Source organism: Leptinotarsa decemlineata, unplaced genomic scaffold (assembly GCF_025532065.1).
Source record: "Leptinotarsa decemlineata unplaced genomic scaffold, Ldec_3_MD MMD2_tig00026328_RagTag_RagTag, whole genome shotgun sequence".
In the NCBI taxonomy this organism is placed as follows: domain Eukaryota; kingdom Metazoa; phylum Arthropoda; class Insecta; order Coleoptera; family Chrysomelidae; genus Leptinotarsa; species Leptinotarsa decemlineata.
The window spans coordinates 20,368,539-20,396,377 of record NW_027412688.1 but is presented as its reverse complement, the minus strand read 5'-3'; the positions used below and the strand labels follow the sequence as shown (position 1 = coordinate 20,396,377).

The 27,839-nt window shown below is 33.2% G+C and overlaps 2 protein-coding genes across 5 annotated transcripts in view; both read left to right on the top strand.

Moving 5' to 3' along the window:
* Positions 1 to 1,431, top strand: part of LOC111512344 (sodium channel protein Nach) — a 67,141-nt gene extending 65,710 nt beyond the window's left edge. For 2 of the 3 annotated variants that reach the window (XM_074182644.1, XM_074182645.1), the window contains exon 9: positions 512 to 1,431. In XM_074182644.1, the coding sequence (XP_074038745.1) occupies positions 512 to 687 (176 nt within the window). In that variant the 3' untranslated portion in view covers positions 688 to 1,431. The remainder of the gene's footprint in view (positions 1 to 511) is intronic. The other variant, XR_012467310.1, reaches the window with a different exon arrangement.
* A 1,912-nt stretch (positions 1,432 to 3,343) lies between these two features.
* LOC111518164 (glycerophosphodiester phosphodiesterase 1) lies at positions 3,344 to 26,902 on the top strand. Of its 2 annotated transcripts, XM_074182761.1 has the most exons (7): positions 3,344 to 3,572; positions 6,410 to 6,570; positions 9,381 to 9,556; positions 10,675 to 10,780; positions 12,038 to 12,130; positions 14,691 to 14,920; positions 26,599 to 26,902. In XM_074182761.1, exons 1-7 carry the CDS (start codon positions 3,464 to 3,466, stop codon positions 26,753 to 26,755), a joined length of 1,032 nt encoding a protein of 343 aa, XP_074038862.1. In that variant the 5' UTR covers positions 3,344 to 3,463; the 3' UTR covers positions 26,756 to 26,902. The 2 variants fall into 2 exon arrangements, with proteins under 2 accessions (XP_074038862.1, XP_074038861.1); XM_074182760.1 differs by lacking the exon at positions 3,344 to 3,572 and having other exon boundaries at positions 6,206 to 6,570.
* The last annotated feature ends 937 nt before the right edge of the window (positions 26,903 to 27,839 follow it).

Here is a 27,839-nt window from a genome sequence, read left to right as displayed (position 1 = left end):
TCTTGCATCTTTTGTAAATGAATGAGTTCTTAAACAAAGTTGTAGAAGGAAGGGGAAGTTTAATATAACTGTTTTGAGGGGTATGTTTACTCCTTTAGAAAGTGAAAACACGCAAACAATGAGATTTTTTCGCTTTCATAAATAACTTTGCCCCAGTTGAACATGAAGCCAACCTATTGTTACCCTAAGTGAAAATATAATAATAATAACAATACAAATGGTGCACCTAACAGTATAATTCAAAAACTGACCTTTCGTCTATATTATCTTTCTTGCGCAGGCAGTCAGAGATAGATTCCTTATTTTTTCAGTTTTCAGTTTTGAATATCTGAGATGTTATTTCACAATTCGGTTTTCAACTGAATAAATGTATTTCATAAATGTTGCCTTTTACTTTTGTTTTTTCATCAATAGGGGATACATGAGTAGGAACAAGATAATATTATCCATAACCAATAACTCTTTTCAAATCGTAGTCTATTCAATTTTATAACATCGTTTTCTCTTTCAGTGTCTCTTGGAGGAACATTCAATCTCTTCCTGGGTATCAGCTTCATAAGTATCATCGAAGCGATTTATTTGATTTTTAAAATAGTCATAAGAAGTATTCAAGATCACATTATGACAAAAAACCGTAACAAAATCTGTGTTCAGAGAAAGCTGCCTCTTTCCTCTGTGGTTCAATAATTGATATCAGAATGTAGCAATAAATGATATCTTAAATAGTAATGTGACGTAGGTATATTGTACGACGTAGTTCCCAAATGTTAAGGATAAAAATATTCTTTGTTAGACTCCTAATTGCTGAGTATTTCTTCAAGTTTTTACTTCTGAAGGTTGTCGTTCGTAAGGGTGCAACAGCTGGTTAACGAAAAAACATATTTTAAAAATTTTTTTCATTAAAATCCATGAATTCGTTTGTCAATAAAATTATTTCTTGAAGTTGGGTAGGAATTTTGTTTTATTACAAATAGCATGAAAAAGTAAAGGATTTATTTAAAAAACAAAGCAGTATAGATATGTCAAACATTTTTTTAAGATCTTATTATAGGCAGTTATCACCCGAAGACGATTGTGAATACCAACAATCAAACTTTCGTGAAGTAACTTGGTTTCAAATTTTTTTCTTTTTCATGGTTTGTTTTTCATTATAGAGTTATTTTCTTTCTAATTTTTGTTGTTTGTATATATTTGACATTTCACTTACTGTCGAGCCATTTGTCAATTCATTAAAGTCACATTAATGCTTCACAGATTGGCATTCATACTGTATTATCGATATATTTGGGTATTTTTCTCAGTGTATACTCTATCACCGGCAAAGGTGCTGAAAAAGTTTTCTTTTTAATGATGTTATTCACGATGTCCTTGGACGAGACACTGCATTGTGGAATAGGTATTATTTTTTTGGAATACATTCTTTACGGAACATTCAATGCGTTTTTTTTCTTACAGCGAAATACCTCACTTACTTTTTTGAATTGGTTTACTTATTGCTAATTCAGTTTAGTTTTTCAGTCGTGCACTTTTTGGCATCGTCATTGTTCGCTTTGACCAAAGTGGTTTTTTATTATGACTACTTTCTCAATATAGTTATATTTCATAAACATATATTCGACATTTGAATCTAGCATATGATGTACTCAACAATACCATTTCCTCGAACTAAAATTTTCAAACAATCTAAAATACTGTACAATCGAATTGTGCTTCACAATGTTCACACAATGATATAGCGACTCATGTAAAAATTCCACGTGTTTTATTGATGACCTATTTATTTTGTGGAAATTCATATTAAATATAGTAGGTAAAGTATAGTATATAAATGATTTCTACTAAGTAGAGATTAGACAAAAGTTATTTTCTCCATCCCATATTTCAAAATTTCAAAAGACCAATCGACCGTCTTATCAAATGCCTGGTTAATTTTTCGGGCTGCATTTTGGTTCAGTTTGAATTCGTAGAGAAAAATTGGCCAAAAATCGCTCAACGAATTATATGGTTTGCTTATAGACTGATCGAGTTAGGGGTATATTATACGTATCAAGCCTAATCGGTCCCAAAATCTCTTTATATTTGCAGAAAAAAGAATAATTCGAAAAGCAAGAATTTAAATTGGCGCGTGTCTGTTGACCAATAAAATTGATTCGTTTTTTCATCGAGTTTAAATTGTGTATGTTTTAAAAGTATTTTCGAGATATATTTGAATATTAATATGGAGCATTCTTGTGCTGATTTCAATTGTGCTGAAAGGCACAAAAAAACAGAAACCACATTGGTTTATAAGTGAGTTATTTCATATAATGAATTTAGGTTCCAAAAAAATAAAATGATTAGAAAAAAATGGTTGAAAGTATCCAAGACTTTATATAAATCATTCAAAAAGTGACTATAAATGAAAGGGGAACGAAAATATTGAATTTGATGACAGAGTTTCTTATTTCAACTTCAAGTATTCTCCACAGAAAGTATTATCTGGAGTTAATCCTGTTACTGAAAGTATTAAACAAAATAATTAAATTTTATCATATGACTAATGGTATTATTACCTCAGAAGCTTTTGTTGGATCAGTTCGAGTACAATCAATTCTGTCTATACTCGACCTCATTCAACCTTCCTCTCAAGTTTTGGAAGATTCAACAGATTACCCAAACACTTGAATTTAGTAGCTATATTAGAAAGAGGTATGTATTTAGGAATCGTTTTTTTTATAATAAATTGCAGTTGTACAGGTTGAGGATTGTAGAATAAATTGAATATTTGAAATGATTCTTTAATCCAGTTTGCTACATTTTTTGATTTTCATAACTGTATATTATTCAATAATGCAAAAAAGCATAGTTTAGCTAAATATTTTGTGACCTATCGACTTTATGTACTGATTTTAGATATAGAACTTATTTGCAAACATGATTTTTCGTGTACATTTTATTCCATGTGGAGAATTTTTCATTAATTGAAACGTTAACGGATTCATATACACTTCCATAATTAAATTGATAATTATAGGCTTCGCAAATTTTACGATTTGGCAATGTTGATTATTTCTATTATTCCTACTGGTCAATCGAACAAGAAGCGGGAATAGGGCCGTGACGTCACCACCCTGCCACATTCGATTTTTAATAATTAATTACGGGAAAACTACGGTACTTAGAGAGATGAAACAAAGTGCACTGTTTTTCAATTTCAAATTTCTATCAAGTGAACTATAAACCAAAAATTATGAAACAAGCCAATTCTAAAGGAGTATATTGAATTTATACCTCAAGTAATAAGCTGAATTTAAATCACGAGTGTCTTTTTGTAAGTTGATTAGTGCGAAATTTAATTGAAAATGTCAAGAGCAATGCTGTCAAATGTTAAAAAGTATTCACGACGTGCACTCACCAAAGTCAGTTCAAGTTACTAAAAAGCATGTGAATTTGCGAAACTCACAACGAAGCAAATATATTCAACATGAATAAAAGCTTCATGATTTTCAAATCTCTTTCACAATCAACGATGAATTACATGTTAGTGAAGTTTATTGATTCTGTCTCCAGTGTAGTCCATAGAAACATTCCCGGTAAGTGAAATTCAACATTATTTTTCAGATACGTTTAATAATAATAATAATAATAATAATCGTCTTTATTGTTTCCCAGTTGTAGTTACATACAAATATTTAAATAAATTACAGAGCTACTTGATGATATAACAAAAGGCGAAGTTCAACTCATCACAAGTGCTACTGAGTTGTTCTTCCACTCAACCTCATTCATTGTGATATTTTCACTAAACAGTTCACATAACCACAACATATGATCACAAAACAGTACCTTCTTCAGTTCAATCAAGCTACTGTGTAGTGAAAGACATCTTAAATGAAGTTCATAGTGTGAAAATTGTTTAATTATTATCATTACGCCTACAGGTACTGCTCATTTTGAAATTAGGTGAGAATTTCACCAGGAGCTTTTGATATTGACGTCAGTACAATAATTATTTTATATTTGTGTTGTACAAAGTGAAACTCTTGCTAGTGAAAATGACTCATCGACCAATTAATAAAGAGATATCTCATGTGCCCCACTAAAAGTGCACTGCCATCTCAATCGTCCTTTTTTTTAATCCGTAGGCGACGCCTCACAAGGATTGGAAACTGAAACATCATACAATTCGTGTTGATGCCATGCAATATTGCCAGAAAACCTAGTCGAATAAACTCCATACGGCCGCGTCTTTAGGCAGTTTTCTAGTATATATAGTAGGACCTAGATAGCACAGATTCCCATAATATTTTCATAAGATCCAAAATTTTCGAATATTGTCAAGAATATTCTAATACTTAATTAAACTCAGTTAACGAAACGCGCGTCAAGAAGAGTATTGCATTTCTGATATTTGGGAGCAGCTGTCTCTCGACGTGCGTTTCGCTAATCAAGTTAGCGTCATAAGCAGATGAATAGTCAACTAGGTTAGCGAAAAGCTCGTCGAGAGACAGCATTTTCGTTCTAGTATTTATGGGGGATTAATCAGGGCAGTACTATCTTTGGTTGAAATCATCATCGCAAACTGTATTTGAAATGGACCAATGGAAATAGGTAATTGTATTTTATCAGAAAACACTATTTAACCACCCTAGGTGTTACATCACAAAGGAGAGTATCAGTATACGCTGCATAGCCAAGGTATAGACAAGTAAATTGAAGTGTTTTATTTATGTGTGTGTGTGTGTGTGTGTATGTGTGTGTGTGTGTGTGTGTGTGTGTGTGTGTGTGTGTGTGTGTCATGATAGTGGCTTCCCAAAGTACAAAGTGCAAGGGCACTAGAGTAGCAAAGAGAATAAATCTTGAGTATTTTTCATACTGGGTTTACAGAAATCAACCTGAAATATCGCTATACCTCAAAATTTTAAGCAAAGGAGACAAAATTCCCAGAAGCCCTATATTGACTGTCGATGACGATGACTTGGTGGCGTTAAAACTAAGTCTAACCGGCGTTACTGTGAGCACAATAGATCACTTTTTTAGTGGAGCCGAGTTTGTTAATTCAACTAAAAATTGTATTGCTTCAACCAAATAAGACGCTCAAACTTTACGAATAGGCCAATGGATGAATCCATCAGAGCAACGCTGGAATCGTAGATATGTACTATTTCTTTGGCTGGAATCATAAATGAATTCAACAACTCGTCTTCATTTAAACATCATTAAATTTTTTATCTTCTTGATTGAATATACTAGCATTTCTGTGGTCATCAAAGATTAAAATTGATATGCTAAGTTTATCCATATGAAGTTTCATCAATTTTTCTGTTGTGTACCTACTCCAAAATTTTTCCAAACAGATATGTGGTTCTGTCTTTGGTATGATAAACCAAAATACTTTCCAAAAGAAATTTTCAAAAAAATGGGAAAACTTTGAAATACTGTTGAAAGAAAACAAGGAAAGAAACTATAATCAAACAAAAATAAACTCTTGCGTCACCATAAAACAGTGAAACATACAGAAAAAGTATTACAAAGAAAAGTTTGGAAACCTTTTCGTCAAAGGATAAGCAAATGCGGTTCTAAGAGGCAAGAAATTTCTCATCTAACTAAATATATTATTGTAAATATAAACATTATTCACAATGAGTTCAATTTCTCGAACTATGACTACTTAAATATTTAATAAGAAGGATAGAACTGGCCGAAACTTGATACCTATCCGCACTGAAACCAATTAATAGATAACTTTAAGATTTTTACTATAACAGGTATTATAAAAACCATGATCATTTCTGCTTCAGGAAACTTTTGTATAGAAAAACACATGGTTTTTGTAAAACCTTTTGTAACGAAAATCTTACGATAAACTGCGTTAGTAAGTACCTACTATGAATAATGATAGAATTGTTCCATTCATTGGTAAAACGAGTCAGTTCATTGGAAAACCAGGTCAATGAGGATTGCATTCAGCGCATATTTTTCGGGCTCTTCGCTGCCGTGCGAAGGATGAATAGGATATGGATAGGTTGAATCCATTATCGTATTCATCAAGTAGTGATAAAGAAATTGTGTGTTCAATTTATATTCCATTAGGACTGCACCAATACTGAAATTTGACAGAACTCGTGTAGTGTCAGTACTACACGAACGCACCACCGGTTTTACCAATGGAAAACTTTATAAATCATAGATGTGACAATTGACAAAGTCACTATATTATTGAATTGATTATTGACATTGACAACTTTGTAAAAATAAAAATTCTTGTCCAATACAGTCAAAACCATGAAGTTAAATTTTTTGAATTTAATACCAAGTGCAATAACAATAATTTATGTGACTTATGGCAGTTGGTTTCTCATTAAAGAAATTTTCTGTAGCATTTTACCATTTACCGTTATATTCACTGCAGCAATAGTTTGTTTGTTAGTAGTTTTAAGGGTCCCTCCTCCAGAACCCAGCGCCGTAGAAGCAGTTCTTGGTAAAGATCCACATTTAGAGACTACCAGTAATGACTATGTAATGAAAACAGTGGCACATAGAGGAGCAGGATTAGACGCACCTGAAAATAGTTTAGCTGCTTTCAAACTGGTGAGTAACACCAACTTCATACTATGAGAAAAAGTAGAATTGAGTTTGTCAGTAGAACTACATAACTCCTCGGGATATTCAGTTTTAAGTTATTTTATTTGAAGAACAAGGTGGAGTCACAGACCATTGTCAGGTCTCGGGCTGTAAATCACAAGTTTGAAGTGCAACAATTCATGTTTTCCTTTTAATACTATGGAAAACTGCCTATTCATGATGAATGTTTTCATTGATATAGTCAATGATTCAACTACTTATGACTTATTGCAACTCACGACTAGTGCATGAATTCACCTCAAGAATTGTTCTAAAAATCTACTTTATCAAAAATTTTCAGACAGACATATTTTTATCTGTCCTTTCTCCTTTCAGAAATAAGACTACTCAATAGATTATAGTGTTAAAAAATCGACATTTTCAGGAACTCCCGGCAATAAAAAGTCCTATAATGACCGCTCCTGACAACCACATGCTGTAGATGTTTATTTATCTATTTCAAGTCTTTTCACAAATGAAAAATGTATTTCACCAAAATAACCCCTTTATTGGATTCATGTTCTATATGAATTGTCACTTTTCAGGGTTTTTCTTATTATTTATTGGCAATATCATAACAAATCATAGTGAAGAAGAGAAAATTATGTTACCAAATTTTGAAACTTTTACCTAGCTTTGTCCTAGCAGAACATAGGTACATGTTCCTCAACTTGTTAATTCAACATTCTTTTCAATGAAACACTACACAAACTACAAAAATGAAATCAAGTCTGGAAGGTACATTCTAAATAATAAAATAGAAAGTGGCATTCCTTATCTTTTGATATCCATATAAATTTGACAAAATCATTTTCACCTCTAGTTTAATTTTGTAATACTGCCAACAAAACTAACAATGAAGTTCTATTTTCCATTTCTGAAGTGTTATATTTATATATTTAAATTGGGACATACAGAAGTTATTTCAAATTTTAAGCTAATTGCTTCGATACTGCTGTTGAATAATTTATGCTTTGATGATTAATGATTGAAAAAGCAATTTCAGTCAGAATTACAAGTTTTTTCTAGGCATACGATACACTGACAGAAACACAGTTTGGTTTCAGAAAAGCAGAAGCACTTCAAAAACTCTGATGCATCTTTTGTCCTATATATAGAAAATGTTTAAAGATGGGAAATCTATTGCTGTCATATTTCTAGACCTTAGTAAAGCCTTGATTGTGTTTCAATGGATATCCTGCTCAATTAAGCCGAGTACTATAGAATTAAAGGAACAACATTAAACCTCCTTTCAGGCAGAAAACAATGTGTCTTCCATAATGACATCTTTAACATTGGTCACAAATGGTGTTCCACAAAGAAGTGTTCTTACACTGCTATTGTTCCTTATATATATTAATGGTTTGCTTCAATGTACTTCCTTTTTCACCTTTCTCTTTGCAGTTGATAAAACGCAATAATAATTATGATTGGACCAACATCAAGAGGATACTTTTGACCGTTTCCAAGCTCTGTCTGGATCAAAATGAAACAAAAACCATGGTGTTCAAAACAAGATGCCGTGAGAACAAAGCAATAAAATAGCAAAAGATTTGGGTTGACTCACGTATGATATGGCATACACATATCACACACTTGCAACTGATCTGTCTTGTTTTGCGGAAAATGAAAATTGTCATGCTATAGACGCAGCTCTTACAGCATATTCACTTGATCTTCCATAGCGAAATGAGTTACAGACTCATCGCTTGGGGAATGTCCACATACACGGATACCGTGTTCAAAATTCAGAAAAGGGCAATTTGTGCCATAGCAGGCATCCGAAAATCTGAATCATGTAAACCTTGGTTCATTAAATTGAACATCCTTGCACTATCATCACCAGTAATACGTTGTAATCTGGTGTATATTGATAAAATTAAGGTAGATACATGTTGAATGAAATAATCGCTCCTATAATGCTGGAATTTGGAAGGATATACAGATACCAAACCAGAGATTGCAATAAACAAGAAGGAATAATTTGGCTATCAACATATTCAACTCCCCACCAGTTTCTATAGAAAATATGACTTTAACAAAATTGGAAAAAACCTTTAAAATTCATCTTGTAGCTAATGATTCCTATGCCGTCACAAAATTTAATTACGAAGAATGACGAAATATAAATTTCATGCACAAATCAGATTTTTACATGTATACATATATTTTCTTTTATTATTTTTCATTTTGTTATATGTACATATAAGTATATGCATAAGTCTGTATGTGCATATTTTTATATTGGCTGACTCGGTGATTAAGGTTGTACTTTTATATATTAGATGTTTTACTTATTTATTTATTGCTGTATATGTTAATGTTTGACTTTTCAAAACACCACAGTAAAAGAAAATTAATTGTGCAGCCTGTCACTGATGAGATGTTTTTCCAAAGAAAAATAATGAAAAATATATGTGTTGTGATACATGGCTTGTTTTGTTACGACAGTGGCTACTAAAGTTGATGAAAGAAGTAGAAACTTAAAATAAGTTTGGTCAGTTCTTTTGAAACCCACAAGGGTTCAAACTGTACCAAAAAGATATGGGTAAAATGATCTTAGAAAAAGAACATGTTATACCTTTTATCCTCTACTTTCCATGGATCAGGTAAAGAAGGAAAATATATATTGCCCCGAGTCTAGGCACTGACATTTTATGACGTAGAGATGGATCTAGGATGAATATACTATATTAGTATCGCTCATCATAAATTTACAGAATTATTGAAAACTAATGTCTTATTTATAATTTACTTTTCATGTGGTTGTTTTTCAGTGCAATCAGAAAGGATGTGATGCAATAGAATTTGATGTATGTTTAACCAAAGATGGGGTACCCATTGTATTTCATGACAACACTTTGGAAAGAATGGCCAATTCTAATTTAATTGTTGGTGACACAACATGGGAAGACCTTGCTAACATTGATATTTCAGTGAATCATTCTCAAAAGTAAGTGTTAGATTTTTTGGAGCACATACTTAGTTTTCATAATCATTTCTTAATATAATCATTCACACTGTCAATAACTACACAGGTATTGAAATTCTTTTGGGATGTTCATCATCATCCTGATGTAATATCTATCAGAAATATTACAATAAATCAAATGATAAAACAAAGACAGCCCTGTCTGCCGTCTTTTAGAAATCTTTCTGGCTTTTTGTGTCTTATTTTTATTTTACCTATTCATAAGTTCTCATGTCTATAGAAATGGCACCAAATACACAAATTCACAGTTCAACATCTCAATACATAGCAAACACTGAAACAAAAAAGCACAAATGCAGTTTGGACAACATAAGAATACACATATGTTGTCGATAAAATAGGCAATATAACACATAATTTTTTATATGGCATATTTTTCTACAAGAGAAAAAGGTAGACAAAAAGGTTAATGTTTGTGTGTAATCAACAAGAGCTCTTGTTTGGATCATAGCTTGTACTGACTACATTGAAGATGAGATAGTTATTCAAACGTGAGTCTACAGGTTATATATCGATAGTATATTACTAGTATTTGACTGTTTCCATGTAGTTTATGAAAAAGTTTTGAAGTTTCTTTTTTTATATTTCACAAATAGTTATTTTCACAACCAAAAATACTGTTGACATTTCATGGTAATTAAATTTTATATCCTGAAATTGACTGTAACCACATTGGGTTTGAGAATGGCTATGGCCTTGAAACTTAATAAGGACGTTTAGAGAATTTCAAAAATAAAAGCAAATCTTCATTGAGAGATTGGGCTGTTCGTAACAGTAGCCACATCTTCCAGTTTTGATTTTTTTGTCAGCACAAATTGTTCAAACAAATGTATTCTTTTGTTACCCCAACTGTATGTATCACTTTCAGATGTACAAATAAAATATTTATCATTTGATGTTACTGCATGTTGAACACATTAGCGTCCTGATTGGTAGAAATGTTTATCTATTGATAATTGGGAAGTTCACTTCCCAGGTTTCACTAACGCATCAAAATTTTTGACGAGGAAAGTAATTATATTTGTTAGTAGTTATCAACTCATTTAATGCTTTTACTAACATTGCACCCTTTTTGGCAGGGAGAGGTTTGTAAATACTAAAATCCCAACACTAGAGCAGACTGTTCAACAATTACTCACTGATGGCCAAAGAATGTTCATCGATATTAAAGATAACAATTATAAGGTAAAGGTTCCCATAAATTGAATTCCAACTGAAAGAACTCATTTGATATAATCCTATTCATTTGCAGTTTGTCTAGGTTGAATACTACCAGTATGATAATTCATTATTGCAATTTTTTACTCATATTTCAAAATAAGTGATTTTTGTATCGAGGAGATATACGTACAAATTAAGTAGATTGATATTTCGAAACATTCACCTCTCCCTACGTTCCTACATAGTAGATTCTAGAAAATGCATCTTAGAAAATAGCTGTATTCTCGAGTAATCACGATAGATATCGAATTACGTCCGAAAGACATTTATGCAAGTTGCCTCAAAATAGTCTTGCAGATGCATCACATCTATCCAGTAGTAGGACTATTCTGAAATCAACCTGGTTTTGGAGTATTATCCCTTATCAGTGCATGACTCAAACAGCATTGTGCCTGGAACATGATTGACTTCAAATGTGGCTCAGCAGCATATATGAAACCTTCGTCTCAGTGAAAGATTTGTCAACTAGTAACAGCTTAATTTCTTGAACAAAACTTCGAAAGCGCTGAAGTAATATTCCATGTACCAACACTCCAACAGAAAACAAAATAAGTCAAATGACTTGTATTGAGGAGAGATGAAAATGTATCGAGAAAATCATTAAAAAAGTCCATTCTTCCAGTGTTCCTACACAGTTTGGTAAAAAAGGTAAATCCCTGCCAGAAACAACCATTTTCCCTGCTAAACCTCGATGGACATTGAATTATTTCCAACATTTATTTAAACCAGTTACCTTACAGAGGATAGTCTGTGAAGTAGGGAGAAATAGTTGTTTTCCAGCAGGCATTTACCAGATCGTAATGTGTAGGAACACTGAGAAAGGTGACTGTTTCTTAATTTTGTATGTTCACGAAAGGAAGCTGTTACTAGTTAACAAATCATTTTTTCGGATGCAGGTTTCTAACATACAGTATAGCCACATTTGAATTCAACTGTGTCCCAGGTACATTGCTGTTTGGGCTGTCTGTCGGTTATAATTCAATGTTCTTCATTGTATTACCCGAGGAAGTAGTTATTTTCCGGCAGCCGTTTACCAGATCCTACTGCGTAGAAATATTAATTTTTTTCGAGATATTAGGAAAATATTGCAGAAATCATATATTGATTAATTTCATGAAAATACAACAAAATTGAAATGCTTTATTATGATTATATCAAATAAGTTTATTGAACACTGAATGTTGAATTTTTATACTGAGTCACTTATATTCTTCATTTTAGATGGTTGGAGTTATTCAAGAACTTTTTAAAAAGTACCCCGAATTGGTTTCAAGGGCTGTAGTCACTTCCTTTTTTCCGAATATCATATATTGGGTAAGTTGAATCCTGACGTGTTGCTTCGACGAAAAAGTATACATGTTTCATGAATTCATGCATCCGATCTGAGTCGAATAATGATCTGGCCCTTGCTCCTTACATAAAGTAACCATACGTCCCGCTTTGGGCGGGACGGTCCCGTTTTCAGGCAGTCCGCTCGGAGTCCCCAGCGAAGCCACCATAGCTCCACTTTTGCAAACTGAAAATTGTACTAAGATCGTGTAACGCAACGCAGTGACTTATAACACTTGCCTAAAGGCAAGTGTTCCTTCAATATTAGTTTGCAATGAAAGTATCTGTTTATAAAACGAAGAAAAGATGCTACCGCAGACGTTACGTGTGAAAAGTGTTGTACTGATTTTAGTGTTGGACATGGTGGTGGTGCTAGTGATGTAGAAAAACATTTAAAAACGTAAAAACACAGGCTTGCTGATCAACCTGCAGCTGAGGGTACATGGGCTCAAATGACTTCTTCCCCTTCAATTCAAGCATGTTTTGAGCAAGAATTCAGATGTGCATGTACAAAGTCTCAAGCTATTGTTGTAAATATGCTGTCATCTTTAGCAACCGAAGATTTAAAAGAGCATTTACGGAAAGCCCACTGCATAACTTTATTAACGGATGCTTCAAACCATGGCTCAAACAAATGATTTCCAATTTTGATTCGCTATTTTTTACCATACGAAAGTCAAGGTTTTAGAGTTTTGGGAGAAGCCAGGCAAAACATTGGATATTATTGTCGATTATTCGAAGGAAGCATTGTCTCTCAATGACTTGAATAAAAAATTGTGGGGTTAAGTTGAGACACCAAGAACTGCATCTTCGAAGGAAAGAGTAGGAAAGGAAGTGATAAATTTCCCTGAAAATTTAACAAATCACTCGACAGACAGCTTATTGGAATTGGATGTAGAGCACACAACATCCACAGCGCAATCAAAATTGCCTCTGATTGTCTTCTAGTTGATTTCGATTGCATCATAGTAAAAATTCACACAATTTTTACATCTATAGCGTCTGATTAGAAGCTTTGAAAGAGTTTTGTGATTCTACCGAGACACAGTATTACAAACTGCTGGGCTACAGTAAGCCAAGGTAGCTTGTGATAATGCCCCAGAGAGTTATAAAAAAGTTTCAGCCTTTGAAAAACTATTTTCAGAGTTTCAAAAAATGCCCCGATGTTTTAAAGACGTTTATCGAAAATCCCAGCTCAGAATTGTGGTTATATTTTTGCACGCACAAGCCGCGACCTTTCATGCAGCTGTGTTGAAAATTGAAGGCAAAATGTATGGGCCGTGGAGTCTGCTCAGGAAATTAATCGTCTCCGAGATAACCCGGCACTTGAAGAAAATACAATTTTCGCTCCTCACATCATATGTAACTTGCTTGTAGAATTACAAGGATGAGAAGCTGCTGTTGACCAGCAGAATGTAAAAACTGCGACGGCTGGTGTCAATTCAATAAAGAACTAGAAATGTTTGAATGAGCAAATGAAACAAAAGTGTCTGTGTAGGTATAGAACGTCATGGATTTACTGATCACGCAGGGTTTATTAGCAGCAGCCAAGATACGAAAGTCTGACGAGTTTTCACTTATTTCCAACTTTGCGACATTTGAAAAAATCTCTGGCTGAACAAAATATGGACAAATATGAAATACAGTTAAGTGTCACAGTAATGAAAGCTATTTTGATTAGAAAGATATTTTGAAAAAAATTTGTTCAGCTGACAAATACAAAAATACAACTTAGAAGTCACGCCACTACTGGGGCTTAGTAAGTCGTGCCTATTTAACTTTATTGTGTTTAGTGCTTTGGATATTTTGTGTTATTCTATCTTCTTCAATAAAAAAACACAGAAAAACAATTTTTTATTATGCAATTCCGCTAATCCCCAGTTTAGATTGAAATTTATGATCACAATATAAAATTTACATAGTATTAGTTCATAGTTCATTGGTTAATAAAACAACTATTCATGCAGCATAGCGAATTGAGACTCTAGAATACATACTATATAAAAATAAGAGTTCTATCACTTATTTCATTGATCACGCATCACATATTATATCAGCTTAAATTATCAAAACAAGCAGTATATATTTTGTGAAAAAAGAACTTCAGCTTTCTACTTCTCCAGCATTTCATTTGAAAAAATGTGAAACATTTCAAGAACTACTTTGATCGTTTACCGAAGTTTGTATGTTAATACTTTTCATATATTACGCTGTGTAGCGTTCCTGTGGATATTTTTACGAATGTTTGGAGTACTAACTGAACAGGATAAAGTTATTTTCTTGTATTTCACCGTTAAAATCTTTGAGTATTTGTTTTGGTTGGACATTTCTTCTAGTTTGTATCCGGAGAAAATTTTGTACATGATCTACACATCTTTTCGAATAGTTTTTATTGAATTCAATTAATGTTGTATAACGATGGAAAAGCAGAAAGCCAAAAAGCTTTTTTCACAGACTCTTGGAAAATATTTCCTTCTCAATATAAAGTGATAAGTCAGTGTTGAGAATTCAAACATATTGAATAATATTTACAATTTCCATATAGATTCGACGAGGCAATCCAGAAATTGTTGGTTCACTCTCATATAGACCATATGCATTTTCGCGTGATTCTTTCAAATATCCAGAAGGAAAGGGGAATAAGAGGACTGAAGCCGTGTTCAAATATTATTTGTTGTGTTCGCTAGATGCTTTACTAGCATGGGCAGTACCCAGGATTATATATTACATATTGGGATTATCAACAATTTTGTTGCACAAGGATGCTATAAGTGGGTAAGAAAAATAATGTTTTAAACTTCATTCAAATTCACAAATTTTTGAAAAAGTTTTGTTTGTTCTCAATATTTTAGGCATAACTCAGTAGCTTTTTCTTCAGTTTGCAGAAACTTAACTACTTAATTGCATGCTAGTAGTTGTCGAAGTAAATACCTCAATTTAAAAAAAAATAGTTTTGTCATTTTCATTATTCATTGGGAATGATTCAATAAACACAATTTTTCCACACACAAGAATTGTATTGTTCTTTTTGATACCCTTTCACTCATCAAGTTGGCATCATCAGAAATTAATCCAAAATTCATAATCAATGCTAAAGCAGCCTATTTATAAAGTGAAACCCTACTTTTAATTCCAGAAATACTTTATTGGATTTCTTATCAGAAAATTTCCCGCCAATCTGAAGATATAAAAGAGTAATCAAAGAGATGTTGCATTGGAATATTCGGCACTGCTAATAGTTTCTATTTAACACTTTACAATTGAATTTTCAAAGGCATTCACAATGCTATATGTACCTGTTCTACGAATTTCAATTATTGATCAATTATTGTATAGCCGTTTTTAAGGTGTGTTGAGCAACTATAGATTTCTCTGGCCTGCAAAATCTTATCTATTAGGATGTTTCAAAAGTTTTGTCCGTTTCAATGTCATGTGTTTTTGTAGCTCCATATCTCAATAAATATATATTAATTTTGCTGTGTCATGATATATACCGGTCTATAGATAATTTTGAACTCCATACATTGATTCTGTTAATTTTTTTTACAAATTTTAATTTTTTTTACAAATTTTATTTTTTTTTTCTCTTTTCAGCTTATTACTTACTATATGATGTCATTAAGCGATTTTCGAAAATTTTTCTCTATGAATTTTAATTGAACCAAAGCTCTGCTGAAACGGCCCGAAATATTCCCCGTTTGATTTGGCAATATTTTTTTTTATTTATTTGAAAATAGGTAATCCTAATATAAATACAAGTCCAAAAAGGTAAACAACAATTATTCGAGTGGGTAGGTAATGAAATATTTAACATATCATAATGTAACACGATGTAACACAATGTATACAGAACACATAAAAGCTCGAACCAATAAAACAATTCGATGATGTGAAACATAAAAATTAAAAAAATTACGAAAATTCATAGAGTACGTGATGTAATATACAGTGCTAGTCAAAAGTCCCCTCCCCCCCTCGTATCTTTGGAACGGGTATACTTATAATAATGTAATTTGGAGGGTGGAAATAAACGGATGTAGGCTTCTTAACTGGTCATAACAGGTGACGCAATAGTCATAAATGACGTCACAAGGCCACTGTGACCAAAAATTTTAAATGGGACCCTATGGCAAGTGACAGCTCGTTTGAAAGGTATTGAAAATTCCTATTCAGTCATACCAATTTTGTTTGGGTTTCGGCTGATTTTGATTGATAAATTGAAGAAATACGAAAATTATTGTTTCGCATTTAATTAATAAAGATTTTAAAGTACACCTCTGGTTCATTGTCAAAAAGGTTGACGTGTTTGAATTATCTACTTGTCAAAAGTGTTTATACCTTGAAAATTTACCTAAGCTATTGTTTAACGAGACGTTTAAGTGTTTACATAGGCAAAATGGTACGTACTGTAGCCGACAAAGTAGCAGCTATCTTAATAATTGGTGAATGTAGAAACAATTTCCATGCAGCGGAACGACTGTTTAATGAGAGGTACCCCGATCGCCCTATATCGAGGGTTTATTTGAGGGAGCTTCTTCGGAAGTTTGAAGCATCAGGTAGTGTACAAGATGCCAAACAATCTGGTCGACCAACAATTAGTGATGACAAAAAAATTGACATACTTGGAGAAATGGTAGTGAACCCTACTTCTTCCATAGCCCAAGTTGTGAAGTCAGTCAAAGGACAGTACATAGGGTGTTGGCTGAAAACAAATTTCATCCATACAAATTAAAAATGGTGCACCAACTTTCAGATGATGACCCCGACCGAAGACTAGAATTCTGTGAAACTATGTCCGATAAAATGAACCAACAACCAGGCTACATACAGACAATTTGTTTTAGTGACGAAAGTACTTTCTTTCTCAATGGAAATGTTAACACTCAAAATGTGAGGTATTGGAGTGACACAAATCCTCACATCTTTCGTGAAAAACATACTCAATTTTCAGAAAAAGTAAATGTTTGGGCAGGTATTTTGGGAAACCACATAGTTGGGCCTCTTTTTCTCAATGCTAACTTAACCGGTGAATTGTATCTGGAGATGTTACAAACTGATATTGAGGCGTTAATTCTTGAAATTCTAGAAGATAATCCAGATGAATTCGACAACTTGGAAATAACGTTTCAACAAGATGGTGCTCCTGCACACTATTACGGTGCAGTAAGACGTTACCTAGATGAAGAACATCGTGGTAGATGGATTGGACGACGAGGTTCGATCGAATGGCCAGCTCGGTCACCGGACCTTACACCATTAGATTTTTTCTATGGAGGTACTTGAAATCTAAGGTTTACGCTACAGCACCTGACACTATTGCCATTCTGAAACAACGAATTTTTGAAGAATGTAGGGCAATTTCCGCTGACACACTGGGACGAGTACGACAAGAGTTTAGCAATAGGATGCATTACTGCCAGGAAGTAGATGGAGCACATTTTGAACACTTATTATAAGAACTGGTTCTTAAATCTTTATTAATTAAATGCGAAACTATAATTTTCGTATTTCTTCAATTTATCAATCAAAATCAGCCGAAACCCAAACAAAATTGGTATGACTGAATAGGTATTTTCAATACCTTTCAAACGAGCTGTCACTTGCCATAGGGTCCCATTTAAAATTTTTGGTCACAGTGGCCTTGTGACGTCATTTATGACTATTGCGTCACCTGTTATGACCAGTTAAAAAGCCTACATCCGTTTATTTCCACCCTCCAAATTTCATTATTAGAAGTATACCCGTTCAAAAGATACGAGGGGGGGAGGGGACTTTTGACTAGCACTGTATATATTTTCAACTGAGCCTTGAATGAATATAAAGTAACAGAATTTTTAATGTGGTATGGTAATTGGTTGAAATAATTTAATCCTCTGAAAAACAACGATTTCATCGATTGCTTTGTTTCTGTCCTGGAAATGTGGAATTGATTGGTGGTTCTTGTATTGTAGTCATGAATTCGATTATTGTACGTAATGAAGGAATCAAAATATTTTGGTAATACATTTCTGGTTATTTTATAGATAAATATCCTACTTCAGTAATACAATCTATCTGTCATATCATACCACTTGAGGGCACTCAGCATGCATTGAATGGGAGTGTATCTATTACATTTTAAGATGATTCTTAAACCTTGATTTTGCAGTTTCTGTAACTTCTGTATATTGTTTTTATCTAAAAGATAAAGCAGAGTGGAACAATAATCAAAATGGGGCTGTATAATGGTTCTGTATATTGTTATTTTTGAAAACATGGAAACTTCTGATGAAATCCTGGAGAAAAAAATAGTTTTTTTGATATCTTTTTACAAATATAGTCACAGTGTGCATTGAATTCTGACACCCATTCAATTTTGTCTCCCTCCACTTTGAGTTGAAACTTTTCATAGTCAATTGATTTCAGTTTATGTTTCTTACTAATTATCATTTATTTGGTTTTATTCGCATTAATTTTTAGTTCATTTTCGTTTAAATATATTTCAATTTTTTTCAACAATCAATTCATGCGCTCCACTGTTTCTACAGCGTCATATCCATAGCATGCAAGTAACGTGTCATCTGCAAATAAATTCAAAAAATCATAACCTTGGCTATTCCATCGATTCCATAATATCTCAGTTTACGAAGTAATATTTGCCTATCGATAGTTTCAAATGCCCTCTTGAAATCAAGGAACACTGCTACTATAAATTCATCACTATCAATTTCATTCTTCCATTTTGAAACTGTTAATTGAAGGGTAGTTTCACACGAGTGGTGTTCTCTAAATCCGGATTGATTTCCTATTAACAGGTTATTTTCAGTAAAGTACCTAGTAATTTGTTCATGTACAACAATTTCCAAAACTTTCTCAATAACCGGCAAAATATTTATTGCTCTGAAGTCTGACATTTCAACTGAATTATTTATTTTTGGGATGGGAATAACTGTACTTTTTTTCAACATATTTGGAAAGTTACCGGACGACATTGATGTTTGTATTAAGTTTAGGATATGAAATTCAAGTGTAAAAAATGTTGATTTCAAAAATGTAGCAGACATCACTTCATCAGCATTGCCTTTATTTTTGAGAGAAAAAATAATTGACTTCAGCTTACTTATATCAATCTTCTCGAATTCACTAAATCTCGTTTCTATATCATTTAGATTTTGAGGACACCATTGTTTTACACTTACAATAGAATTGGAGATATCTTCAATGCTTTTAACAAAAAATGAATTGAAGTTGTTAGCAGCTTGTAGCTCCGTTCTCGCTTCGACGACAGCGCCATTAGTACTAAAATTGATAAATTTGAAATTTAATGGTTGTTCGTCACTTTTTATCAATATTTTCATTGTTTTCCACATTTCCCGCAAGTTATCACTATTCGCATCAATTTTGTTTTCATAGTATTGAGACTTTATGATTTTTAACATACAACTTGATTCCGTCTCAGTTTATATCGCTTCCAGGACTCCTCCTTCTCAATGCCGGAACTTTTAATGAATTCTTTGTAAGCCCTGTCTCTAAGTTTCGAAGCAGATCTGATTTCGTCATCATACCAGGGGACTTTATTTGATTTATTCTCAATTTCAACTATTGGCGCAATATCATTTAATAGTATTTCACAGTTCCACTCAATATTACTATATATTTCATTCACATCATTAGCCCCGTTCAACCAATCGCATTCAATTAGTTTCAAATTAATTTTATGAAAAACGCCATCATTTAGTCTTCGCGTAAAAAATGTATTACTCACTCTTTGATCTTTGTTGTGTAAGTTTACGGTTATTATAAAGTGATCTGTAATTACTGGTTCATGATGTATACAAACTTTCACATTATTTTGATTCGATAGCACATAATCAATTAAAGAAGAACTAGTTGAAGTTATTCTTGTTGGCTCATCAACGAGTTGTTCAATTCCGTAAGCTGTAATAATATTTTTAATGTTTTTGCTGTAGAAGCCATTGCCAAGAAATCTATATTTACATCACCTATTAAAATATATTTTTTGTTGATTGTGAACTAATCTTCACACCACTCTTCAAATTTATCTAAAAATTTACTATGACACGCATAAAAGTGTCAATAAACTCACCGTTCGACGTCAGTTTTCAAGATTTTGTTCTGCCATCCCACACAGCATTTGTGTGGGATGGCGTAGAAAGGTCAAAAAGCTCGAAATGTGGGTGTCCCACGTTTTGAACGACCAACAGAAATTGTCATTTTTCGAGTTCTGTTATTCTTTACTTCTGTGCAAACAAAAAGACTAATTTTTGGATTGGATTCTCAAGTGTGATGAAAAGTGAATCCTCTACGACAACAGAAGATTCAGGGCAGTGGTTGGACACAGATGAGCCACCCAGGCACTTCCCAAAGGCCATAACCCAATACAGTTACTATATGGGAGTTAGCGGATGGTGTTATTCACTATAACTTTCTGCAACCAGTTCAAACCATTACAGCAGAGTGCTACTGTGGTCAACAGAAAAGCTCCGATCCTGCTCCACGACAACTCCCGTCCTCACGTTTCATAAATCACCGCTCGAAAATTAAACTAATTGAGCGTTGAAGTTCTGCTTTGCCCACCATACTCCCCAAACCTCTTGCCAACCGATTACCATCTTTTCAAGCACTTCCATAACTTTTTCACCGGTAAAACCTTTGCCAATCAGGACCAGACAAACTTGGCCTTCGTCGATTTCATCGAATCCCAAGCACCGTTATGTAGACGGATTCAATCGATTTGTGTATCAATGACAAAAGTACAATGATGCAAATGGTGCTTATTTTGATCAAACTGAAAAAGTATTTACTGAGATATTACCAGTTTGAAGGGAACTCATAACAACGGACAAAACTCTTGAAGCAACCTAATACCCCATGTGTCTTTTTTAAATGAATTCAATTGCTCATTTGGATCAACCAACTCCTATATTTGAATATTTTAAAGAATATGCATGTTGCATAAAGACGTCTACAATTAAACATATTCACTTCAAATCTGCTAATTTGTGTGAAATTCTGGACCTTCTTCTGATACCAAATATTACCCTGATACAAGAGTTTTGAACTTTTTGTATGCCACACCTATCGTTCTTGTCTAAACATGAATGATAAACAGCGTCACAGTGGTTGAAATGAGATAAAACTAATGAATCACATAGCATTTTCTTGACATCTACATCCAAATATTGTCTATGGGGATATATGAGTTTCAATGATGAATAGGCAATTTTAGGTTTGTAGGTTATATGTTCATGAAATCTTAGTTTATGGTCTAAAATCAACCCCATATTTTTTTATTACGGTCTGAATTGTATCTCAGTTTCCCATTTTCAGGCTGTAGTTTTTTACTTCTTCCCTGATGCTATCACTTCCAAAAATAATAGCTACTGATTTGTTTGGATTGATTTTCAACATATGGTCAGTGGACACTTTTAGAATCGTATTCAAATCAAAATTTATATCGGTTACTGCTTGACCTATATCTGAAGATTTGAAAGATAAATATAATTGAGAGTCATCTGCATAAAGGTGATATTTATAAGACTTCATTTTATTGATGAATGTGGCAGTATAGAGGGTATAAAACAGTGGGCCTAAAATGCTGCCTTGGGGTACTCCTGTTTAAACTTCTCTCCAAGTAGAAGAAATATCATGAATCTGTACTTGTTCTAATCTATTATGTAGATAAGATGATATCAACATCACTGATCCATCACTGAACCCAAAAAAATGTAATATAGCACAAAGTATTTTATGATTGATGGTATCAAATGCTTTTGAATAATCCAATGGAATCAAAATGGTGGCTTCATTTTTATCTATAGCTTCAATTATGTCATCTACGATCTCTAATAATGCTGTTGCACAACTATAACCTTTTCTAAAATTTGACTGTTTATGTGGCAAAATACTGTAACGATTAATGAAATGGCGCATTTGATTTTCCATTACTTTCTCTATAATTTTGGAACATGTCGGGAGAATACTTATTGACCTTAAATCATTAAAATTTTGTGGCTGATTATTTTTTGGTAGGGGTATAATTTTTGCACATTTCCATGCATCAGGAAAATAACTTTGACTTGTGCATTCGTTTATTATGTGAGTTAGTACCGTTATAATGAAAGGACAACAAATTTTTATAATACTTATATTGATTTCATCTACCCCATATGCTTCTGATTTTATGCTATTTATGATGCTAAAGATTTCATCTTCAGTAGTTGGTGAAAAAATGAATTGATCACATATACCTTCTTTTTTGTTCGTGCCATAAAAGCGCAGTAAGTCTTCATCCGATGGGATATCTCTTTGAGACATAGTTGAAATAAAATATAGCTTCTACATTTTTCAAGTTTTCAGGGAGTTCTTTATTTTTACTTTTCGCAACTTTTAATTTCTTAAGTTCCTGCCATCTACCCTTAGACCGGCCGTACACGGACCACATATTTGCAGTTGAGGCAACCACAACATTGTGGTCACGTTGACTGCACTTCGCGGTTGACCCAACCACATTTTTGTGGTCGACTTGCGGTCATATAAACCGCACTTGCAGTTGAGGCAACTGACATCAAAATTTGAATGCTGTGAGACCAATATAAGAAAAAATACACCACGGTGTACGCGGTTGGGTACGACTGCAAGTTTGTGGTTAGTGTACGGCGGATGCCGCGATGACATCTCGGCGGAGATCAGCAGCAAGTTGACTACAGACGTCCGTTTTGACCTTCGTGAACGCCCGTGTACGTGTAGTTCAGTATTTCTTATGGGCGGCTTGAGTGCGCTGGAACGCGACTGCAATTGTGTGGTCGATCCGACCGCAAAATGTGGCTCGTGTACGGGCGCTCTTACTATCAGTATTACGTAGTTTGTAGTTTAAGTATGCCCTTTTCTCGTAATGTATAGCTGTATTAGTATAATTCCTCAGTTGTTTATAGTAATCCCATTGGAGTGCTAGTTTTGACTTCTTGAATCGAGTTAATGCTTTGCCTCTCAATTTCTGCATCAGTCTTATGTTCTCAGTGATCCAAGGAGTGTAATTTTGTTTCTTCAAAAAAATAGTTTTTTTAGTGAATGATAATCAAGAGTTTTCGCAATGAAATAATTCATGAGATTCAATTCAACATCTATATCTACAGTTTCAAATAGTAAATGCCAAGGTTGGTTTATTAAATCATCACTGAATCTGTCAATATCAATATGGGGCTAATGTTTCTATAAGTTATCTATTAGTTTTTTATCTTGGGTTCAATTTCAAAGGAAAATTGGGCCACTGTCAATGCATGATCTGAAAGATCATTGTGTATAACATTCATTTCATAAACTTTATCAATATTTGTAATTATTAAGTCTAGCAGTGAAGATGTTCCCGTAATTCTTGTTGGTTCTGAAACAACCTGCCTAAAATTAAATATTTCTAATACCGTCTGAAACCTCTGAGTTATTTGAACTGGGATCTAACATATTGATATTAAACATAAACATATTATATCACTTTAATTTGAATAAATATTGGTGAATATTTCTTCAATTTCGCCTAAAAATAATGTTGAGTTCGAATTAGGCCCCCTATAAACAATACCGATAGCTATAAAGTTATTCCTACCCACGTTTAATTTTATCCAAATACATTCCACCTATTCACTGCATTGACTCAAAATAATTTCATATTTGTAAGTATTTCTCAGAAAAATACCTACCCCTCCGCCTCTGGTAACCTATCGTTGCGTAAAAATATATAAGGAGCAAAACTTACATTACTGCTGTCAATACCTGCATGCATCCATGTTTCTGTTACTCCCACAATATCATAGTCCCCAGCGAGAATCTGATTATGAAATTCATTAAATTTTGATGGTAAGGATCTGACATTCATAATAATAATATCAGTCATCATAAACATAAGCATGCAGATACACATATACATATTTATACACACACATACATACATATGACATATATTCGACATGACCTGAAAGAATGGTTATTAAGTAATTTTTAAAGAGAAGGAAAAGAAAGAGAAGTTAGAGAAAAACGAGACAAAAATGCAGAGTGAAGTTTAAATGAAAAGTGAACTGAGTAGCCCTGTAACACCTGTCAACAAGCAAAAGAAATAAAGTGATGTAGCAAATATGCCTCTTGAAATTTCTACAAAAATTGACAATTTACCAAAAAAAAAACTCCATTTTATAAATATATAGGTAATATGGGTTACATTTTTGACAGGGATATGAGTATATCTGTGTTTATGCAAATATTATTTTTGATTTCAATTTTGATTTTTTCATCTCATTAAGTAGCGTACTGTAAAACTTGTGGTTTTTTTTTTTTCATTTAATTACTCATTTTTACTTACCACATATACACTATGTATCACTAATGGTGAACAAAAATAATTATAACAACCAACCAACATATATAAAATTACTAGATTGTTGTTGGAATATACTTTAGGGTCTAAAAGAGTATCTTATTGAACAGGTCTAAAAAATATTATGTAATTTATATAACCTAGGTATATAATGCAAAAACTACAGGAAGTTTCCTAGGTATAATTTTTAGTATTCTATCCAATTTCATGATCTTGTCCTATACCAAAGACCGTATTGAATATTTCAGATTTCAAATCTACAATATTTAACTTGAATATTCTCAAATGTTTTATTTCTTGTTAAACCAGATAAAAAACGATGAAACTTTTCATACATGATAGAAACTGTATCTAACAAATGTGTGAATTAATTGGAAATGAGAGAACAAACAATGCATTCATGATTCAACACCAGACTGTACTGACCCGCCAGGCTTGCTCAGACTTGAGTGCATACTCGGGTGTCCTTCAGGAGCATTTGAGTCTAGCAACGCATTTGTTACTGGATTCAACGCATTTGTTAGCTTGCAGTGTAAGCTATAGTGAAAAACAGTACGAATCTCGTTGGTGATCAATCGCAATGCTTGGCTTTGCGACTGATTGCCTTGTCTATCTTTGATATCCGGGGATTGAGTTCTCTGTCGATCTCATAGATGGCGTCTTCGTAAGGTAAGATGTCTTCGACCTTACTCGCCATGTATATTGATAAATGAAGTATAAATTGAAAGGGGTATATTTTTAGAAGGAGGAATTTTTTGGGAAAGGTTTTGGCTTTCTATTTCATGTGGGAATCTACCAAAGCAATAAATAAATTCATTCCAAAATAAACTCAATACATGAACTATAGAGTTAATTTTTTGGAATTGATCTGTTTCTTCATTTCTTTGTTTAAAGATGGTGAAGTAGAAAGCCAAAATCTTTTTTACCCCTATAAGAAGTCGTCTAAAGTTTTCCAAATAACTCAATCTTTGAGATCCAGTTTTGTTATTTATGTACTTCAGGGCTAGCACTAGAGTGCCACCAAGATTTAGCCAAAGCCTCGGTAGATAATAACATTATCCTGAGGTGGGTTAAAGGGCACGAAAGGAGTAAAGGTAATCGCATTGCCGACTCTTTAGCCAAGGAAGCGGCTGGACTAAGAATTTTAGGACCAAGTGGCACCCACGGCCTGATGACATCGACAATTGCGGAACTAGTCAAATGTTACACCCATGCTCAATCTTTAAAGAGATGGGATGAAATCAAAGGATGTAATCTTGCCAGGATCACCTTGGGCGACCCTGGGAAGCTGGCGCCGAAGAAATATCTGGCGATGACCAGGAAAAATCTACGCCTTACAGTAGGATTTCTGACTGGCCACTGTCAGCTAAGGAAACACCTACATAATATGGGGCTAGTGGACACACCTCTATGCAGGATGTGTGAACAGGAAGATGAGACTGTCAGGCATATCCTGTGCGAGTGCCCGGAGTTATCGTCAATAAGAGAGTGTGTGTTCGGCGAGTCTTGGCCTACACCTGCCGATATAAAGGAGATGTCTCCCAGCGACCTGTCCACCTTCCTGGAAAGGACAGGATGGACGACGACCTAGGAGGACAACTCCTCGGGAGGATGTACAATGGGTCACATGTGGCCTAAGTGCGTGGGCTTACACTCACCCTCCCTACTCTACAGATACAGAAACTCAATACATGAACTATAGAGTTAATTTTTTGGAATTGATCTGTTTCTTCATTTCTTTGTTTAAAGATGGTGAAGTAGAAAGCCAAAATCTTTTTTACCCCTATAAGAAGTCGTCTAAAGTTTTCCAAATAACTCAATCTTTGAGATCCAGTTTTGTTATTTATGTAATAATAAAATTCTCAGCTCTAGCTAAGTTAAGAAATAACTTAAAGGAAAACTTTTCCAACAGTTTGTTTGTTATGAGTTTGTTTGTTGTGAGTTTGATCTTCCTCTTGAAGATGATCACATGGTGGTCCAAACTCATGTCGAGGTGTTAAAATAACGCTTTGGCGTTGGGGAAAAAACTCCAGTAATATTCAACAGTTTGTTTGTTATTAAATTAATCTAGTCTTTTTTTTTTCAGCGAAGTAATTTTGGATTGGCGAGACAAAGGTGTGAGAGTAATTGCTTGGAGTGTAAATAGTCCAATAGAAAAGCAGCATTTAGCGCGTAATTTGAAAATTAGTTACCTAACTGATACGTTAACTGGGGAGACCACAGTTCATAATGCACCGAGTTGATAAAGGTTCAACAGATTTATGTATACATGTAATTACTCATTTTGACAACTGTAAGTTTATTTGATTGATCGTAAAGGTTTCCTGGAAATTTTAATTATTTTTGTCATTGGCATAATATATTCATAAAAATACATTGATGAACATTGAGTTGCATCATTTCAACGATAAACTGTATTTTAAGACAAAAACCTTGGAGTATCAATAGATTACTTTGCATCTAAAATTTTATGCTAGACAACCTGTAACTATCCTCAAAATATTTTTTAAGTTATAGAAAAAATAAAAATGAAGTTCTTCAATGGTTCCTATTCAATGTGTAGCTAAACACCTATTTTACTAGTTAGGTGTCTTTAAATCTTTGAAAAATTGCTTCATATAATTATGTAAGGAAGTTGACTTTTTGCCATATAAGCCAAAGATTAGACAGTATTGTAAAAACTATATGCAGCTTTAAAATTCACATTTTATCACTTGTATTTAATTTATACAAATTTAATCTATTTTATTTGTACCCTTTTGTAATTAATTGTAGTAGAATATGGATATTGAAAGGTTTTCAATCTATGGTTCATTGTTGTATTTTTTTTTACATATTGTATTGTGCAAAAAATCCAAACATGTATTTTTACAACACAGTTACAAATTCAAAATTATATAATGTTTTCCATATTCAAGATTTTTATCATTTTATATGTATATGCACAAATATATCATTTAATTTCAAGTTTTTGTATTATTTTTCAATATAATCTATCCTAGATCAGGCTTTAACCTGGTTTTCTCAGTAGTATTTATCAATAGTAAAACCACAATACCATAAAATTTCATCAGTAAATTTCCATTTTTTGATGAAACCTTTGTTATTTAACAATACCATGAAAGCATGATCTCTTGCTGATTGCTCGATTGGCATTGCTCGAAAATAACAAAGTTTGAGTTTAAAAAAGGGACATTTATCTGAGAAAATTTTTAGGTTGAGTGGTATTGGTATAGACCATTTCCTAAATTATTCTCAGCTGAATATAAGAAAAAAATAATAAATTGTCAAATTAACCTGAATAACGAGAAATTTCAATTTCAGCAA

What these genes read in the sequence shown, in the direction of transcription:
- LOC111518164 (XM_074182760.1), top strand. Translation starts at nt 6,265, where the DNA reads ATGAAGTTAAATTTTTTGAATTTAATACCAAGTGCAATAACAATAATT. An exon ending in GTTTAGCTGCTTTCAAACTG is followed by an intron (nt 6,571 to 9,380) that starts GTGAGTAACACC and finishes GTTGTTTTTCAG; the next exon opens with TGCAATCAGAAAGGATGTGA. An exon ending in TTAAAGATAACAATTATAAG is followed by an intron (nt 10,781 to 12,037) that starts GTAAAGGTTCCC and finishes TCTTCATTTTAG; the next exon opens with ATGGTTGGAGTTATTCAAGA.